We start from the raw sequence: 20,274 nt of genomic DNA, 5'->3' as shown, positions 1-20,274 counted from the left end.
TTCCTATGCCAGGCCTGGCTGATACAACAATAAATGATCCAGGGTACCCTGTGTGGAGCTTGTAGTCTGATGGGAGTGTGAGTCAACTCATTATGACACAGATGATCGTGTGCTAGGATACAGCAAGCAGAAGATGAAGTAGGGACATCATAAAAGGCTTTCTTAATTCTGCTTAGAGGACATAGAAAGACTGTACAGGAGATGGGACAATATAACCAATAATGTAATATTATTTAACACCTCGAGCTTTTTATTTTACTCCGCACTATTCTAAGTCTTAGAGGATTAAATTAATCTTTCACCAACCCTAAGACATAGGTACATTTATTATCTCCATCTTATGGATGAGTAAACAGAGACACATACACATTAAGAAAAATTACTTTAAACTACCATATGACCCAGAAATCCCACTACTGCGTACATATCCAAAGAAATGAAATCAGTGTATTGAAGAGCTATCTGCACTCCCATGTTCACTGTAGCGTTATTCATGATAGCCAAGAAATGGAATCAACTTAAGTGTGGTACCAGCGAATGAATATATAAATAAAATGTGGTATATATATGCAATGAAATACTATCAAGCCATAAAAAAGAAAATCCTGTCATTTGGAGAACGTGGATGAGCCTGGGGGATATTATGTTAAGTGAAATAAGCCAGGAACAGAAAGACAAATATCACATGATCTCACTTATATGCTGAATTCATAAAAGCAGAGAGTTGAATGGTGGTTATCAGAGGGAGGGTTGGGTGGGGAGATTGGAGAGATGTTAGTAAATGGGTATAAAATTTTGGTTAAATAGAATAATTTCATCTTTCTCTTAGTCTAGTTGCATTTCTGGAAAATTCGATATTATGTATATGGGTAAAATACTTTGTTTATGTGCTAAATAGGGTTAGCTTTTTAAATTCACATAATTACTAACAGGTTTTTCGTCTACATGAATTTCTAGAAAGACATTAGAAAGTCATATAGCATAGGAAAATATCTTTTGCCATATGCATCTGCCCTGAATATTGCAGATTATTTAGCATCCTTGGCTTTTAACAATTAAATTTCTGCATTACCAACCCCTCTGCAAAAAGTTGTGACTAGCAAACTGCCTACACACATTTCCTAACCACTCCTTAGAGACACAGAACCAGTCAAGTTGAGAATCTCTGAAACAAGAGAAAGAAAATAAGCTTAGGTATTATAGAGTTCTAATTTGAATTCAATTTCTTTTGGGTGACCAGAGTGCAGCCTGGGGGTCAAATGACCAGGGTGGAACTTCATGAAGTCATTTAACCTACCTGTACCTTAGTTGATCCATCTATAAAAGGGGGATAATAAAAAATTCCAGGAACTGTTGGATGTAAATGAGACAGATCCATGAAACCCTGCTCTAAACCACACTGTCATGTTTACAGGCCAGCCCTTATCCCCAGTCTTTTGAGAGTCCTGTGCACTGTCTCACTGACCAGGATGACAGCAACATTCCAGATACTTCTGGGTCCCAGAGACCACCAGGTCCCAGTGTGACGTTCTGCAGCCTCCTCAGCTTTTTCCTAACTCCTTCCCTGGGACATTTCCCTTTCTCAACCTCAGTTGCTCTCTCCAAACCTTGCTCAAAACATCCAGTTTGAACTGAAAGGAGAACAGACTTGTTTTTGATGAGGCACAAATAAGGTGACATCTGGTTTTCACTGAGGAATAAATTATTAAATCAGCCCTGAAATTTAAGTGCAGTTATTGTATTTAAAACACAATTATCTATCTATTTTGAGGGACAATATTGAATCCTGGGCCACTCTCACCTCCTACCTGTTATGCCTTAGTCATTTTGTGTACATTTGCTGATTCTTAACCGTGAAGTCATTTTAGTTTTTATGTAGTAAGTATTAGCGGGCACCAGCTATGTGTGAGTCATTGTGCTAGCTAGATAGACAATAGTGATGAACAAAAAGATGGGGCCTTATTTATCTCTATCTTTATACAGGTACCCAATATTTCCTGAGTGAATGCATATATATGTCTTTCTCTTTCATATATCTGTGCCTTTAGAAATGCTGTTTTCTCTTCCCTTACTTAATTATCTGGTCCTCTGCAACTCACTCCTCCACTGCCAAGTCAGTGAAATTTTTCAGGAACATTCTTGGCAAAGTTAAACCCCAGTCTCTGAACATGGACAACTCTGTTCACACTTGTATCTGTATCACACAATGACTCACACATAGCTGGTGCCCAGTAATACTTACTACATAAAAAATGAAATGACTTCGTGATTAAGAATTGGCAAATGTGCACAAAATAACTAAGGCATAGCAGGTAGGAGGTGAGAGTAGCCCAGTATCTTGGCAGCTGTGAATTCACTTTGTTAGTCTGGGTTCACTAATGAACTATGAGCATCTCAGGGGCAAGGACAGTGACCAATTCATCTTCAAATCCTCAGGAAACACAGGGCTGCACATGGCATAGAGTAGGGATCTAATATGTTACAAGTTGAGTATCCCAAATCAAAAAATCTGAAACCTAAAATTCTCCCAAGTCCAAAACTTTTTGAGCCCTGACATGATGCTCAAAGGAAATGCTCATTGGAGCATTTCACATTTTGGATTTTTGGATTTAGGATGCTCAGCTGGTAAGTAAATATAATACGAATATTCCAACATCTGAAAAACTCTAAAATTTGAAACACTTCTGGTCCCAAGCATTTCAGATAAGGAATACTCAAACTGTATTGTCTAATCATATATGGGTTATACTGTCAACATTCTATCTATCCAAGACAAACTACGGACGAAGCAGCCCCAGTTGTAACTCCACCCCTTTTGTCTTCACTCAGGAAAGCTCATCAGAATGAAAGTGAATAACAGTGACAATAAGACAGAGATAATAGGGAATCTGCTCTAATATAGATAAAAGCATCAAATGATTTTATAAAATCATTTATAAAATTTGGTATGCTATTATTAGTAACACCTCACTAGTATCAGAGATTCTGGACCAAGCTACCAAGCTCTGCCATTTGTTAGCTGTGTGACTTAAATTATATGGACCCTGGCTTTCCCATCTGCCAAATGGTGATAATAATGGCATTTACTTCATAGAATTGCCGTAGCATACTTAGATTGGTGTGTCTAATAGCTCTAAGTAAGTGTTGGCTCATTCAAATGAATAAGCAAAATTCACGTTTCTGTGGCAACAAGGATGTTGCGACATCTTGAAAAGTTGATGCAGACCACTGCCCTTCATCCTAAGAAACAGACTTACCTTTAGGGTCCTGCAGTATATATCATTTTTTATAATATAAAGTTGTAATAATTCTATGGATTAAAATGGTGAATGGAGAGAGAATAGAGTCAGTGAGGTTCACTAGAAAGCCTTGGAGTTGAAAAGTCCATTCTGAGTCAACAGTCAGGTCAGGGACACTCACAGAACCTCACTGTCCTTATCTGCAAAATGAAGATGACATAACTCCTTCCTCGTCATCCATCTGTCTGGTCTACAGACCTAGTAACATCATGATATATTAGCAATATCTAGGTATCTAAATGTATGAACAGCTTTCACTATTGATTTATTCCCTGCAACAAGCTAATAATAAAACAAAATTCACTCACATAAGGATTGGGATCAGGAGTTCTTTGAAATTCAAGACAGGGTGTAAATTGCTGCAAAGGGTCTCTTTAATTGGGATCAAAACATTTTTGACAGCTTTTGGATTTTAGCTATTGTCACGTTCTGCAAATGTTTCTTTTCTTGGTTTTTTAAAAAAGTGCAGTCAAGCTTGAGCAAAAATACCACAGATGAGATAAACAACTAAGACTGTCATTCCAAATGATAAAGGCCCAGTTTTCCACTTCTTTGATATGGAAAAAAAAAACTTCATTTAGAACCCATGCTGAACATTGAGTCAGTCCCCTGCTGGGCAATGACTAAGGTTTAGTAAACTGTTCCTGCTCATAATTTCCAATAGAGGTTTTTCAAATAAAAAGCATCAATAGATACGACTTTAAGAGAAAACATAATCTTAAAATTAGTCTCTGGACTCAACTTAGATGTGACTTTGTCCAGCACTTTATCTTCTACTTGACTTTCTTCAACAATATCTCATCAGATGGTTGTTGCTTGAATACCCCCAGCGACGGTGAACTCCCTCACACAGAAGGCAGTCCGTTTAACTGCTGACTGATAGAAAAGCCTTCTTACTGATAAACAGAAACCACCTCCTAAAACTTCTATCAATTAGTCTTGGTTCCATTCCTTGAGGTCACACAGAGCAAGTCAGCTCCTCTTCCTACTTGACAACTCATATAAAGACTGTTAAGGCTGGGCGCGGTGGCTCACGCCTGTAATCCCAGCACTTTTGGAGGCCAAGGTGGGGTGGATCACCTGAGGTCAGGAGTTCGAGACCAACCTGGCCAACATGGTGAAACCCTGTCTCTATTAAAATACAAAAAAATTTAGCTGGGCGTGCTAGTGCACTCCTGTAATCCCAGCTTCTTGGGAGGCTGAGGCAGGAGAATTACTTGAACCTGGGAGGCGGAGGTTGCAGTGAACCGAGATCGCGCCACTGCACTCCAGCCTGGGTAACAGAGTGAGACTCCATCTCAAAAAAACAAAACAAAACAAAACAAAACAAAGAAAGACTATTAATATGGGGTACTCTGACCCTTATCATCTTTACTTCAGATTTAAACATATTCAGTCCTTTTAACCATTTTTTAGCACCTTTGTTGAGGTATATTAACAAGCTAAGATTGCCAGATGCTACAGAAGTCTAATGTTAAGCTAACAAAACTGGGGTAGACTGAGACAGAAAACATTCAACTCTACTTCCTTCCTAATTCTCCACTAGGGATCTAACATTTCCTCTACGAAGCTAAATGGCTTTGGGTGGAAATGATTTTACTATTGTTCTCTTTGTGTCCAGCTAAAGAATCAAAAATAGTGCTACAAGGTTTGGTGGTATCTTTCTTTGGGGACAGTTTAGCCACATTTGAGTAAGGATGCAGATAAAAGTAAAGAACAAAAACTACCTAATTAGTTAAAATCAAGGTAATTAGGACTTTAATGATCTGTGCACAGCCTATTTGATGGTGGGGTCCATGATAAAATAGCAAAGCCCAAAACATGACCCTCAGACAAGATAAAACACCAGATACCCTTCACCTCTGTCCTTGTCCCTTTGATTACACACACCAGGTGTCATGGTAATGGAAGAGACTAGAGATGATATCATATATTGGGGCATACAAATCATTGTGAAAGTATCTCTCAGTTGGGCTTGATCCACATTACTAAACTCCCATAAGGAATGCTAGAAGACTAATAATAATTTCCTCCAAGTTTGCATAAGCCCAGAGTTCTCCACATCTTGTGTTCCCAAAGATCATACGAGCCACATCTCTGTCAAGAAGTTCAGCGTAGTTTCCAGGTCCCCAGTTGCCAGGATCCACCTCATCAGAATATGTTTCCATTTGTCTATATCCAATTTAAAATGTGGACTTCAGAACCGAGCACAGGTCTCCAAACTACAGTCTTTACAGGAGAGAGAACCCACCTCCTCGGAGTTTTGAAGCCATATTTTTATGAAGGCAGATAAAGCTTACATTAGGCTTGTAATCCTGTTGAATTCAAGCCCTTTTACTACCAATGCTTGTGCCTTCATCCTAAACTCCCTTCTACCAAGGCATCCCCAGATAGGCCCACCTTCCTCTATAATATAGAGGTAAATTGCATTGATTTTTGATTCAGGCTGACTTGAGGTGAAATCCCAGTTCTGCTTCCTACATGCTGGGTTGTATTGTAAATATTTTTAAATTGTCTGTATATGATGATGTTTTGACACCTTCAGCAATCTTTCTGGCTGGGGAGAAACTGATTCTCAATTCTCAGACATAGCAAAAGACCCAGCCTGGAGCATGTCTTTGATATGCAAACTAACCAATCCTGAGCCATCCCTCCTCTGCCTGGCTCATACACCCCAGAAAGCAATATTCCTCTGCCTTCACTATCTTGGGGCAGAAGGGGATCACCCCTGCAGCTTAGAGCCAGAAGAAATGATTCAAACTAGCCAATCACTCACTCTGACCTGCCTTGCCTTTCCAGCGGGAATCCCAGTAAAGGAGTGGCCTTAGGTCTCCGTCTTCTGCTTCTTGTCTTTTGCCTCCTGACTACCCTGGTGTCTTTCCCATACGGTCCTGTGTAGTGTGTTGTGCTCCAGTCTCTAGGACTCGTGAGTAAAACAAACTGTTTTTTTGTTGTTGTTGTTGTTGTTGTTGTTGTTGTTTTCCCGGAGGCTCTCCAACGTCACCTCTTATGGCTGCACCTGACTGACCAAAGAAAATGTTGTACATATACACCACAGAATACTATGCAGTCATAAAAAAGAATGAGATCACATCTTTTGTGGGAATGTAGATGGAGTTGGAGGCCATTATCCCTAGCAAACTAATATAGGAACAGAAAGCCAACTATCACATGTTCTCACTTATAAATGGGAGCAAAATGATGAGAACTCATGGACACATAGGCGGGAACAATAGACACTGGAGTCTACTTGAGAGTGGAGGGTTGAAGGAGGGAGAGGAAGAGAAAAAATAACTATTGGGTACTAGGCTTAGTACCTAGCTGACAGAATAATTTGTACAACAAACCCTGTGACACAAGTTTACCTATATAACAAACCTGCACATGTACCCCTGAACCTAAGTTTAAAAAGAAAAAGAATACAAAACGTGGGAGATGTTAGAAAAGATTTATCTTGAGAGATAATAGGCATCATTGTTAAACAAAAGGACTCAGGAGCCAGACCGCCTAGGTTCTAATCCTGCCTCTGTCACCCCTTACTGCCAGCAAGTTATGTAAACTTTTCTGTCCTTGCTGTCTTCAACAATAAAATGAGAATAATAGTACCATCTACATCCTAGGGTTGTTGTGAGGATTAAATGACCTGGTACTTATAAAGGGTTTACCACAATGCCTGGCACATAATATGTACTTGATAAAGTAGCTATTGTTAGTATCACCTCATAGGAATGTTGCAAGAATGAAACTGAATAATGTATGTAAACTGACTAACACGCAGCTAGTACATGGGAGGTACTCAATAATGCGAGTTACACCTAGCTATTTTTTATTTTGGTAAAATATATGACATACAATTTACCATTTTAACTATTTTTCAGTGTGCAGCTCAGTGGCATTAAATACATTCACATTTTTGTGCAACCAAAACCACTATTCATCTCTAAAAGATTCCATCTTCCCAAATTGAAACCTCATGCCTACTAAATAATAACACTTCATTTTTCCTTTTCCCTAGCCTCTGGCAATCACCATTCTACTTTCTGTCTTTATGACTGTGACTATGATAAGTAATTCATATAAATGGTATCATACAATATTTGTCTTTTTGTGCCTGGCTTAATTCACTCAGCATAATGTCTTCAAGGCTCATACACATTGTAGCACAGGTCAGAATTTTCTTCCATTTGAGAGCTCCATAGAATTTCACTGTATGTATATACAACATTTTGTTTATCTATTCATCCATCTACAGGCATGGGTTGCTTCTACCTTTTGGCTACTGAAAGTAATGCCGTTATGATCAGAGGTGTACAAATATCCATTCTATTACTAGTTATTTAGGAGTAATTTTTCTATACCTTTTTTTCTTCAAGAAAATCCATTTTTACATTTAAACTACCATCTTACTACCCTTATGTTATCTTCATACTAGTCAGAACAAGGAAGAGAAAATAATAATGCAAAATGACCAAGGTAATGTAACTCCGCTGGTTAAGTATTGTTTATAAAGTGCTTGATAAATTACCATTGTGAAGTACATGATAGGTGATATATGTGGAGGTGTTTTATAAGCTGTAAAACACTGAATAAATATAAGGAAAAAGACATCTATTTGACTCTTGTTCTCTTGGAAAACGGATCATAGAAGGTTTTTCTATTTTCCTCTTACCCCAAATGAACAGGACTGACAGTGTCAGGAGAGCTCTGGGGATGAATCTGGGAGTTAATTGCAGCTGTAAGGTTGATGAAAACACAAACCACTTCTTTGGTGGGTTTAACAAACGTATCAGCCCTTAAATTTCCTGGTCGTGCAGTGATAGATTTCTTTTTTAAGACTGAGAACTCCATTTATTCTTTTTGATTACAGCAATTGCAAGGTGCTCCAGGTTAAACTCAAGAGAGTCTGGATGCTTTGACCGAGTCAAAAGATGTACATGTATCTCCCTCTAGGATGCATGTCATTAAAGTTGCCAACACACAAAGAAATTTAACTTAAACTGTCACATTACCCATTGATCTTCAAAGCTCATCAATCTCCCATCAGATTACCAGGATAGTGTGACACTTTTATCACCATTACACTATAAGAAACACAGTGCAGCCATACTGTGGCCAAGTCAGCAAAGAGACCCGCTTTGATGGATGATCAGAGTTGATCAAGTTTGTCAGTTGCTTTATGTGTTTTTATGCTTGTTGTATATTCCTGCCCAGAGAGTAGAGGCTTTTAAGGGTACATCTGTCAATGGATAAAATTTCACAATGCCATGTGATTGCTTTACTTACCCCTGTCTTCTCATCAAAGATTTTGATTCCTCCAAAGGAGATGGTTAAAAAGATTTTCTGTTTGTGTTCTCCTTTGGAACGAGCGCCAGCAACAACGCCCTGTTGAAAGGAAGAACATGGTTTTTACTTAAGTGTTTTCATTTGAAAATTCTCTCTGGTCCCAAAGGCATGTCAGATACCATCAACCAATGCCACCAATCATGCACACTGCTTTCCCTTCGCACTTCCATATTTCTCTACTCAATGCGCTCACATCTCCTTGGTGTTTTAGGGTAATGCTTGTCCTAGTGTTTCTAACACATTGTATAGAGAAATATTTGAATGTTCACTCACTTAACTAATCAAAATTTATAGAATGGTGTCTAGATGTTCAGCTCAGAATTGGGGGTCCCAAGATAGACACAATATGGTTTTCATATTAATGTCTTTTCTGGGTTTTATATTAGATATGGTTTCAATCTTTTAAATGAAGGTGAGCTGCTAAGTATATTCCTACATATAATTTTATTTTTTATAATTCTGGAAAAAGTTTTCATATGAATCAATTTTAGATAATAGAAAATAAAAACAAATGCTAGACTGTCCATTTTGCTGGAAAAAAATGTGATCGATATAATTAAATGCCTATTGATTATAATTTTTATCCAAAGACATTTTGTGTTTACCACTACCCTTGTTCCTCTCATTCTCACATTCCATTTATCAAAAAAACTGTTTCCTCACTGTCTCAAATGTTTTATAAGCCAAAGATATGTCTACGAGTTAGTGAGAAGGTAAGCTTCACAAAAGGTTGGGGTGTTACTTTGTCCACCGCTTTATCTCTAGTGCTTAGGACAGTCCGTGGAGGGCAGATCTGCTTAGCAAATAATTGCTAGATGAATATGTGCTATCCAGAGTCCTCCAAAGTTGATATGATTCAAGTTAAGAGTAAAGACACTTGCTTTTGAAATTAGATTCTGTGTTGGCCAGTTGCAGGAAAGCATGGGCTCCATACTAGGGTACAACTCGGGAGATAAAGACCTTTCAAGGGATCTACACCCTGAGGTGCTGTTGCTGACCATGCATTAGGGACCTTGAGACTTCCAGCCTGGCAGAGGCTCATTACTGCCAGCCTCTAAAGATGGCAAGATTAAGCCCAACTCTCAGCAGTTATGGTTCTGGGCTTTTAGAAGAAGAAAAGTCTAAAATAATGATTTCATATTTCCAGGAGACAAAAAGTACTATGTGCTATTCTCAGCATCAGTTTTGGGGAATGGTTGGTGTTAGAGAGCAGTAGGTATGACCAGAGGTATGAGGAAGGCACATTCTGTTGAGGATGTTTGATTATCCTCACCTTGGGTATTGGGAATATTCTGTGGAATCAGAATATCTAAGTTATACTCCTGGTTCTGTATAATCTTGGACAAATTACTTAACCTCTTAGTTTCACTTCCTCCAGTGTAAAATCCATCATTTTTTTGCATGGTTAAGAGACTTAAATAAACATTTATTTAAAGTACCTAGCACAATGCCTTGTATACTGAAGAAATATAATAAAAATTAATTTCTTCTAGAAAATACATGAATGTCCATTACAGTTTGTGTTTCAGTTCCTGTTTAGACACCTGCTAGGAGGAAATTCCCTCTTTCACACATCACCCATTCATTCTCAAGCACGTCTTGCAGACTTACAGACATGCAGAATGTATAGCACCACAGAAAACCTTAAAACTAATAGATTCAACTTTCTCAACTGACAGATGAGAAAAATGATGAACTGAAAGGTAGTAGACCGTCCTGAGACAGCACAGGGAATTGGTCAAAGAGCTGAGACTATAACTCAACTCTCCTAGCACTTGGTGCCGGGACCAGTGATTATCCTTTATATTGTGTTTTCCTTCTAGGGAGCCTAAGTCTCTCTCCCTACAACCCCTTCCAATCTTCCTCTTTCAGCTTTTCAAAGCTGCTCCATATTGATATAAGACCCCTCCTCCAGCAACTGCTCTCTAAAAGGTTAGAGTAACTCTTAACTCACATACAAAGCAGAGTTCTCTGTCTCTCCAATCCCTCCCCGCATTCAATGGTTTCTAGATTGCTCAATGTGCTCCTTGTTTTCCCATGAATTCACTGTGGGATGCTTTTAAGGAACATGCAGAAATGGCCAAAGTATGTCTTTGGAATCCCAGAGGTAACTCCTAATTTCTGTTTAATGCCACCCTCTCTGACCCTCTTAGCCAACACAGCACACCCTTTATGCCAAATTGCATCTCCTTTGTTTTCCCTGCTTCAATTTCCTCCTGGAAGTTACCACCATCTGACATTTCGCAAATTCATTCGTTGATTGTCTGCCTTTGCCTAATAGAACAAAAGTTCAGTTGTGCATGGAACTTTTTTTATTTGGTTTGTGCCCAGGGCTGAGAATGGAGCCTAGTGTAAAGCAGGAACTCAAAGAGAAGGAAAGTGATTTTCCCTCACTTGACTTTTAAATCTGTGTTCTCAGATGGATTTGGAGTAAAATAATACATGTTACTATCCCTTTCCACCCCAATCTTCAATCTCAGCTATCCAGGATACATACAAATCAGAAAAATAATTAGCCCCTTGATGGTGGCCGAATGTGTCCCCTCAAATGCATGTGTTGAATCTTCATTGCCAGAGTGATAGTACCGGGAGGTGATTAAGTGATAAGGGTAGAACACTCATAGAGGGGATTAGCGTTCTTATAAAAAGGCTTCAGAGAAGGAGTTCATTCCCCTTTCTGCCCTTCTGTTTTGAGGATACAGCATGTATCCACTTTGGAGGATGCAGTAACAGGCACCATCTTGGAAGCAGAGAGATCAGGGCCCTCACTGGACACCCAACCTGCTGGCCCCTTGATCCTGGACTTCCCAGGATCCAGAACTGTGAGAAAACAAATTTGTTTTTTATAAATTACCCAGTCTCAGGCATTTTGTTACAGCAGCACAAACGGACTAAGACGTGACCTCCTAAAGGAAAGTACTGAAAGGACTGTCAAAGCGGAGGAGACTCTCTCCTTCTGGTTTTATTCCTTCTTCCTTTAAGTGAGAAGAGCACAGGACAGGGTGGGGATAGGGCTACACCTTTGGTCAGGGAGAGAAGTTTCAGTGTCTCCATTTCCAAAACAGTCCTAACAGCTCCTAGCTAACAGATTTCCTGGAATATCAAATAGCAATTAATTCCTAGCACATAGTAGTGCTGATTAGATACTAAGGCCCCCTTTGCTTGCTGGTGTCAAGTAGCTACCAAAGAATTCCCTGGTAGAATATGGCTGTAGGTAAAGAAGGATGGAAAAAGCCAACATACATGTTCCAGGAGCATTTCCACTTGGGGCTGCTGATGGTGACTTTACATGACAAATGAAAAAGAGAAGGACAATCCATAAGGTGCTATCTTTGGGGAAAGAAAAGTCCCATCTTATCAAGCATGTTTTTCTTGTGAGACAGGACTCTGGGTCAAGCTCTGAAAAACTGCACTCAGTCTAGAGTGGGCCTGCCACAAGACAGTGCCTTCAGGACACTGACGGGCTCATCTCCCCACAAGATTATTCATGGCCACTGTGCAGAACTAACAGAGGCCCAGGAGACAGCTCTGGTTAGGGAGTCAAAAGAAGTGGATATAGGTCCTGTTACGGACTCTGTGCCTGACATTAGCCACCTGACCTAGTAAGTCACCACTGGAAACTGGAAACCAGAGAGTCAAACATTTCCTTGGGTGCCTATGCTAGAGGTTCTCTTACCCATCATATAATTTAGTCAATATCACAATCCTGGGAAGTAAGAATTACCTCCCTCATTCTACAGATGAGGAAACATAAGGCCAGGGGATCAAATGTCCTCCTAGAACCTAAAGGGGCTAATAAGTCATAGAACTGAAAGTCAAACAGTGATCTTTCTGATTCTCAAGGTAGGAATCCTTCTACTACAATCCTCTCTTCTTTAAGAGCCCCTTTTTGGGAAACAGATTTTTAAAAAATGACCAATGATGCATGCTACAAATATGTCCAAAAGTTTGTGAAAATAGCTAGGTAGAACCAACAGCTTCCAAACTTAGTGCTGAAGAGGAACCCCAAAATGAGAATAATATTCACGTTTCTCACCTCATAAGAGTGTTGGGACACTTAAGCAAACTATGCATCTACTGCACTTCGCACAGTATGCAGGAAGGGCTCAGTAAATAACAGTTATACTTTTGAGACCTAATATTGATATGATTAAGCAACACCACGTGCTAGGCACTGTGTGAAATGATTGACACAGGCATCCTCAAGGGAGTCACAAGTAGGCAGTATCTCGATGGAGGACGTTACATATAGAGAAAAGGTCAGGCATGCCAAGCAAGAGTCACAGGCTGCCCTGTTCAGCTCAGGGGTTGCTTTGAGAATCAGATGTATGATGTACATGAAAGGGCTCTGAGAACATTCACACAGCACAGTACATGCACCCAACGTTATGACTGTGCTCTCCAGGGAACATGTAAAACATATGTGTAAATGCAGCAGGCTTCAGGCATGAATTCTGAAAACCTTAGAACACTATTCCAGAAAGCCCCATGTAATAAGCCTGGTCTCCATTCTCCATTCTCAGTTCTAGCTAGTTACCAGCTATATGAACCAAAGGGAAAAAATTCATTCTAAGTTTCATTTTTTCCCAGTTAAAAAGGGGAATATAAGTATCTTTCTCTGTCCTGTTTTTGACGAGAGACTGATTCCTACAGACTAGAACTGCATTCTCTGATCTCCTGAGCTTCCTTCTCCATGGCTCCAGTTGTGTTCCACCAATGCAAGGCACAGGCAGGAGATCAGTGGGTAGGAGAGAGAGGTCAGGGCATTGCTCCCCACTCCCTTATCATCCTTCATTTGCATCTCTGGTAGTAGCTATATTTTGTGTGGTGAGAAAGGGAGACTTTCTTATCAACTCTGCTATCCCTGTGTTTCAGTAAATATATATCTTCCTAGGAGTGGTAATAGCTTCCCACTGTTGCTAGATTCTGAGTACCTCACCACCCCTCATTTGCTACCTTAAATTTACCCACCCATTGGAAGTAGCTCCTTCATTAAAGTATCCTCATCTGGTCTTTCTGGGGTAGATTTTGGTTCTTTCAGGACTCTGACTGACATACTTAAGGTTCTGCACTTAGCTCTCCAGGCACTGTCTTTGGAGACCTCATCCTTTTCCTTAACTTCAGTCACCACCATTTTGCCACCGTCTCCGAAAGCTAACTACTTTAGAAGTCAATGGTGCGTGATGTGACTACTGGGTAGTAGCTTACTGGTAGGAGCTTAAGATCTAGTTTGGGAACCTCAATAAATTAAACGCAAATACAAAACAGAATACAATTATGGGCAAAACTGTGTCTTGTCGAACACAGGCCCTCTTGGTATCTGGGTTAGAATTCATTTTATCATAGATTAAATGAAGGCTATGAGGCAAATACTTTAACTTCTCTGACCCTCAGATTTCTTCTTCACAAAACAGGGAAGCTAATATGTATCTCATATGATCAAAAGATATATGTGAAAACGCTTTATGGATTGTAAATTAAAATATGATGTCAACAAATGATGATGATGATGATGATCATGATGCTTTGTTGGTAGACAGGCAATGGGTCACTCATACTCATTATATGAATCCCCTCTCAATCCCCTACAATCCAAGAGAAAACTCTCTAATGCAAGAACACGCACTAGCTTCAGAGAGTCTAGCAAAGGAAACAGAATTTTTCATTTCTCATATGGCCTAACGTGAGTAAGTGGGCCTTTTTGGAAGGGTAAGAGGCATTTTGTACTTCTCTCTTACTTTCCTGGCAGATGGCCAAATGGAGAATTGATCATTTATGTTTCTGTGTTTCCTAAAGAAAAACCACTGGGAGCTGAAATGTCAACATTCTTCTCAGAAACCTGCAAATAATGAAACACAATTGTCTGGAAATCAAGGACCCCTCAACAAGTTCAGTGCATCTGACAGGAGTATGTTATAGTAGTACAAACTCTCAGGGCTTTGGGGACCTCATGGTTATAAGAGGTGACAGATGGAGCACTTCACTGCAGCTCACACACACACACACACACACACACGGTTGGCAGCCACTGCTAGGCCTAGTCCAGCTAGCTTGGGCCAATGTTAATCCTGAGTGAGAATGTTCAGGGAGCAGAGGCCAACTCCTTTTAGGCCTCAGTGTTTCCAAGAAGGCAGCTGGCCATTGAGGTGCTCTGTGACCGAACCTGGTGAATGGTCATCTCCCAGATGCTGGGAGCATGAGCTCTTTTCTCCTCCTCAGCAGACTTGTGGCTCTGGATGAGAACCAGATCTTTGCATTGTCTTCATGTCTTTTAATTAAGATTTGTTAGAGCAAATCTCCACTTGCCAGACTTCATATTCATTGAGGAGGGACTTCAGCAATAATCAAGATCTTGGCCCTTATCCCCATCTTTGACTAGGGTCCGCTTGGGATGGAAGGTATGGCTCTATCTGATTGGAGAGTTTGAAGCAGCAGCTGAACATACAAAGATCAGTCTCTTCTGGGGCTTTCTGTGCAATTTGCCTGCTGAAAGACAGACTGCATTCTCATCTGATCTCATGCACGAGTCATGGGTCCTACTCTGGGCAAGGGCAGGGTTTGGGAGAACAGGGGGATCTGCAGTTGTCCAACACCCCTGCAAGCCAAGTGGAATAGCTCATCTCACTCAAGAAAGCTCACTGTGGCTGTGTATCCAAGTCACATCCTCCAGGCCAGCATTTATCAGTCAGAAAGTTAGAGTTTGGAATTCTTCCTGTCCAACTCTTGTCTATTAATCACTCAGATTTGAACTTGGGAGAAGAAAGCTCATCATTGGACTACCCTAAAATTGTATAACATTGCTTAATTATTGAAAAAAAAAGATGCACTAACTTCTTCCAAGGTGATTGTGAAATCATGGTATTGATGTCTTTTATGCCTTTTTCTAGTATACTTTATAGTAAATACATAACTATTAAAGTTTGTTTATATAACAGGTTAACAAATAAAAAGAAGACATATAAATGAATATCCAGTGTAGAAAATTAAGTTTTAAAAATCATGATTCTTAGAGCCATACTGTAAGGAAACATAGCATCTGATATATATGCTAACCTACTAGAAATTTTGTATAGCATAAACAAAAATAACTGATTTACTCAGCATCTATGAAAGTAAAGGTGATGCCGATTTTATCACATTTTACATTTATGCATTTTACAGGCTTTAATACTTTTGCACACCTAACAAGTTTTTTTTTCCTTTTCTTTCTTTTACATTTGAAAATATTTCATTGACAAAGTCATGTCTTCATGGGCTATTTGAAGATGTTTATGTATATGTATATGTATATATGCTCATATATATTGTTAGATGAAGGGGAAAAAGTCCCAAGACAGGAAACTGTATAAATTTTAATTCCAATTTTATTACATATATGTGTATAATTCATATATTATATATGTAAAACCACAAAAAGAACTTGTAAATTATACAGAAAAATGTTGACACTGATTGTCTTTGTGGGATTGTGGATTATTTCAGTTTTCTTCCTTACATTTTTCTGTATTTTCAAAATATTCCATAATGCACATAAGTGAACTCTGTAATCAGAAAATAAATAATATATGTTTGAAATACATATGATATTTGTAGACTTCTTGCTAAACCATTTATGTTTTCAATATTTTATAACTTTTTAAAAGAAACAATATATGGACATCAGAATCTGAGAAAAGTGTTATTTTTGTATGCTTTTAAGGCTGTTTAATAAAATAATTTATTTTGTATATTTAAAAAATTTCTAATTTCTGGCCGGGCACAGTGGCTCACGCCTGTAATCCCAGCACTTTGGGAGGCCGAGGCGGACGGATCACGAGGTCAGGAGTTCGAGACCAGCCTGACCAACATGGTGAAACCCCATCTCTACTAAAAATACAAAAATTAGCCAGGCATGGTAGTGTGCACCTGTAATCCCAGCTACTCAGGAGGCTGAGGCAGGAGAATTGCTTGAACCCAGGAGGTGGAAGTTGCAGTGAGCCGAGATTGTGCCACTGCACTCCAGCCTAGGCGATAGAGTGAGACTCCTTCTCAAAAGAAAAAAAAAAGAAAAAAAAAATCTAATTTCTTTCTTAGATTCCTCAGGGAAAAGGCTTCTTTGTAGCATTTAAAATCAGAAATCTCTTCATGATATCTCCAAATCCCAAAATATAATTACATTTTACTTCAAGGATATTATTTTAAAGTGTTTGGGGTACATCTGTAGAAACTGTAAGAATGAATAAAATCAACTTTTATCTTAACATCTCTTACCATATGGCAAAAATATATATTATTTATTCAAAAATAACAAGATGGCAAAATTCATAAAATGTAGGGGACAAAACAATTTGATAATTTTGTACTTTTATTTTTGCCGGAGTTGCAAAATGAAAATAAAATGGAATAAAATGTGATACACTCAAAAATTGTAAACCTGGGCCTACCAAAATATTTCCACATAGTAGGTGCTCAACAAACATTTGCTGAATGATTGAAATATCTTCCAAATGAAAAAATATGGTGATTCAACAGTGAGCCAAGTAATTTACCAATAAATGAATAAAGTTATTTACAATTATGATGGTAATCACTTCTTTTCCTCATTCACATTAAACACAAAGTATTGAAAAGAAAACGTTTGCATAGCACCTTGAGTTTCATCATGGAATCTTGACATAACTTGTCTCCCCGAGCTGCGGAAACTTCATCAATCCCAATCAATTTGGCTTTGTACCGGACCCCTTCACCTTTAAACCTCTTTATCAAAGTGGCTTCACTGCGATCCTGACCTAAAAAGAGAAAAAGCAGATTCAAATATGTAACTGTGCAGACCCCAGTGGCTTTGAGTATCCACAATTCCAAGATCCGCTGTCTGGTTTCATCTACATTCCCGGAAAGTCAAATCACTGGACTCAGGAGAAAAGAATAGCAGTATTCCTAAATGCAAATTCTGACTCCATCCATTTAAGTCCTGAGACAAATTACTTCTCCTTTCTGAGACTCAGTTTTCTCAGGTAGGGAAAAATAAGTTAAAAATAACCACCCCAACAGGGTATTATGATAAATAAATCAGATAATATGTGTGAAGCATCTAATTCAGGGTTTAATAAGCAAGAGATATTCAACAAATGATCATAATCACCCACTAAGAGCTCATGTCCGAAATTGTTGTTAGAATAATATTAGCACCGAGTCTCTGGCATTGCCAACATTCAATAGTAGCTTGGCCAGGGTCCAAGACCCTCTTCCCACCCAATTCCATGAGCTCTTTCACAGTGAAACTCCAGAGTAATTACCTGAGGACAGTTATCAAAAAATGGTTTTATGACATCTCTTCTGGTAAGTCATGTGTGCAGGAAAATAGGCTTCCATGCTATGTGCTGTTGTGTGTCTGCACCTTCCAACGGGCTCTCTCAATAATTATTAAGATAATATTTTGCTAAGACACATCAACCAGGAGCTCAAGCATATCTACATGAAGTGAGGACAATAAAGTTAACTCTGAACTGAGCAAGCGCTTCATGCCAGATGTTCTGTAAACTTTATCCCCACTCTTCACAACAAGCAAACCATTTCCATTTTCCAGATGATGAAGTCGAAGGTCACAGAGTTGAGGTAGCTTGCCCAAGTAAACATAGTCTGAAATAAGATGAATACATAGGAATTCAAACCCATCATTAACCTCATCATACTTTGACTAGTCAGAGGTCTGGACATTGTACAGTTGGTACTTAAAACCTGGAGTGTCCTTCTGTCTGTTATTCATCTCCTATAATATCCTTAACTTCAACTCTTGATTTCTCCTTCATCATGCTTACTTCATCTGTCAGAAACACAGAGCTGAGGACATTAGAGATAATTCAGCCTGTTTCCCTCTATCTACAGATGTGCAAACTAAGGCCTTTCTATATTGTGGGGTTGAGAATTATCAGAAGACATGCTTAAAATAGAAAAAAACAACAGCAATCACTAACCATCATATAATACTTTTCTATTGACAAAACACAACTTTCATTTCATTCATTTATTCATTCATCCCTTACCGAGCATCTCCTCTGTACCAGTGCTATTATTCACTGGCAACAGATGAATGAGACAACATCTGTGCCCTTAGAAGCTTAAGTTTTTGGTGACTGCAAATACAAATGTATTTGCTTTACGCTAAGTGTGTAAGAAGGTTCAAGCTTTAGAATCAGACATCCTTGTTTGGAATCATAGGTCCCTCTCGTAAGTCAACTGAACTGTCTGAGCCTCAGTTTTTTAATGTGTTGAATGACAATAAAGTATCTACCTTACAGCATTAGCATGAGCAGTAACTTCAGTGAGATAGTATGTGTGAAGTATGTATTTACGTGGTAACTTTTCTACAAATGGTAGCTGTCCCACTGTTTTTCTTTTTTTTTCTTTGAGACAGTGTCTCACTTCATCACCCAGGCTGGAGCACAGTGGCGCGATCACAGCTCACTGCAGCCACGACCTCCCAGGCTCAGGCAAGTCTCCTACTTCAGCCTCCCAAGTAGCTGGGACAACAGGCACACACGGTCATACTTGGCTATATTTTTGTAGAGATGGGGTTTTGCCATGTTGCCCAGTCTCAGACTTTCAGACTCAACCAATCCACCACCTTGGCCTCCCCAAGTGCGGGGATTATAGGCATGAGTATCACCACTATTATAAGCCCAGTAAAAGAAGCAAGTAGAAGACACAATCCTGGGAGGGTGGGAGGCAGAGAGAAGGAATGTCTATGTCTATCCAGCCACAGGTCTGGACCTGTGGTCCTGACCCCCAGTTTTCTTTTTGTTTTTTCCATGACACCCCTGCTAACTCCTCGTATATTAAAGCCTTTGAGTAATATTCCATAAAGCAAATATAACACAGGGATGATTAGTCAGAAACTATAATCCGTATAATACTTAAGCCTCAGCATTCTGTAAGAGCGAATGTCAGAGACTAGAGCTAAGAACACAGGGACATTTGCCATAATACACCTTATATCATAGCTAAACATCCTCCTCTTCAACATATGACACTATTTCAGTCCATAATAACATCTCTTTCACCACTGAGACTTCCCCAAACTTTAATTATAATCACAATACCAGGTAGCATTCATCACAAAGCATATTATATGCATCAACTTGTTAATTCCAGAAAATAATTGTAGAGGTAGGTACGATTATTCAGGTTTCATAGATGAGGCTCTAAACTGAAAGTGTTAGAGGCCATGTAACTTGTCCAAACTTACTGAGTAGAACCTGAACTTAGATTCGTCTCATGTCAAAACCCATGTTTGTGGTTTGCTTGTGTTCTGTGTTTTCAAGCCTGTTCGCCTAACCACCATGATCAATTGCTTCTTTTCTACGCAACTTTCTTATAAAGCCCCATCTTTATCTTGACCAAAACTCACCTGGCCCAAATCTGATGGTACTCAATACATTGGCAGCATTAAAACTCCATGGAAGGATGGAGAGACAGCTTGAAAATGGAACAGATTCCAGTCATCAGTCATCTCTAAAAAACTGTCTATGAGTCAGATACAAAGAAGCCTTAAGAAACATTTGTCAGGACACAGAACTCTGCCGAGGAAGAAGATTCATAAGAGAAGGCAGAGCCATAGCAGGTGAACAAGGGCAGAGATTAATAAGAAAATATT

At 39.2% G+C, this 20,274-nt stretch overlaps 1 protein-coding gene across 14 annotated transcripts in view; it reads right to left on the bottom strand.

Annotated features, from left to right (window-relative positions):
* Positions 1-20,274, bottom strand: part of DAB1 (DAB adaptor protein 1) — a 1,250,022-nt gene that overhangs the window by 135,298 nt on the left and 1,094,450 nt on the right. For all 14 annotated transcript variants that reach the window (XM_063801487.1, XM_054667233.2, XM_063801480.1 and 11 more), the window contains 2 exons: positions 17,271-17,410; positions 8,583-8,681 (listed from right to left, as the gene is read on the bottom strand). In XM_063801487.1, the coding sequence (XP_063657557.1) occupies positions 8,583-8,681; positions 17,271-17,410 (239 nt within the window). The remainder of the gene's footprint in view (positions 1-8,582; positions 8,682-17,270; positions 17,411-20,274) is intronic.

The sequence above is a fragment of the Pan troglodytes genome, chromosome 1 (assembly GCF_028858775.2).
Source record: "Pan troglodytes isolate AG18354 chromosome 1, NHGRI_mPanTro3-v2.0_pri, whole genome shotgun sequence".
In the NCBI taxonomy this organism is placed as follows: domain Eukaryota; kingdom Metazoa; phylum Chordata; class Mammalia; order Primates; family Hominidae; genus Pan; species Pan troglodytes.
The sequence above is the reverse complement of the archived record's forward strand: the minus strand, read 5'-3'. Positions and strand labels throughout refer to the sequence as shown.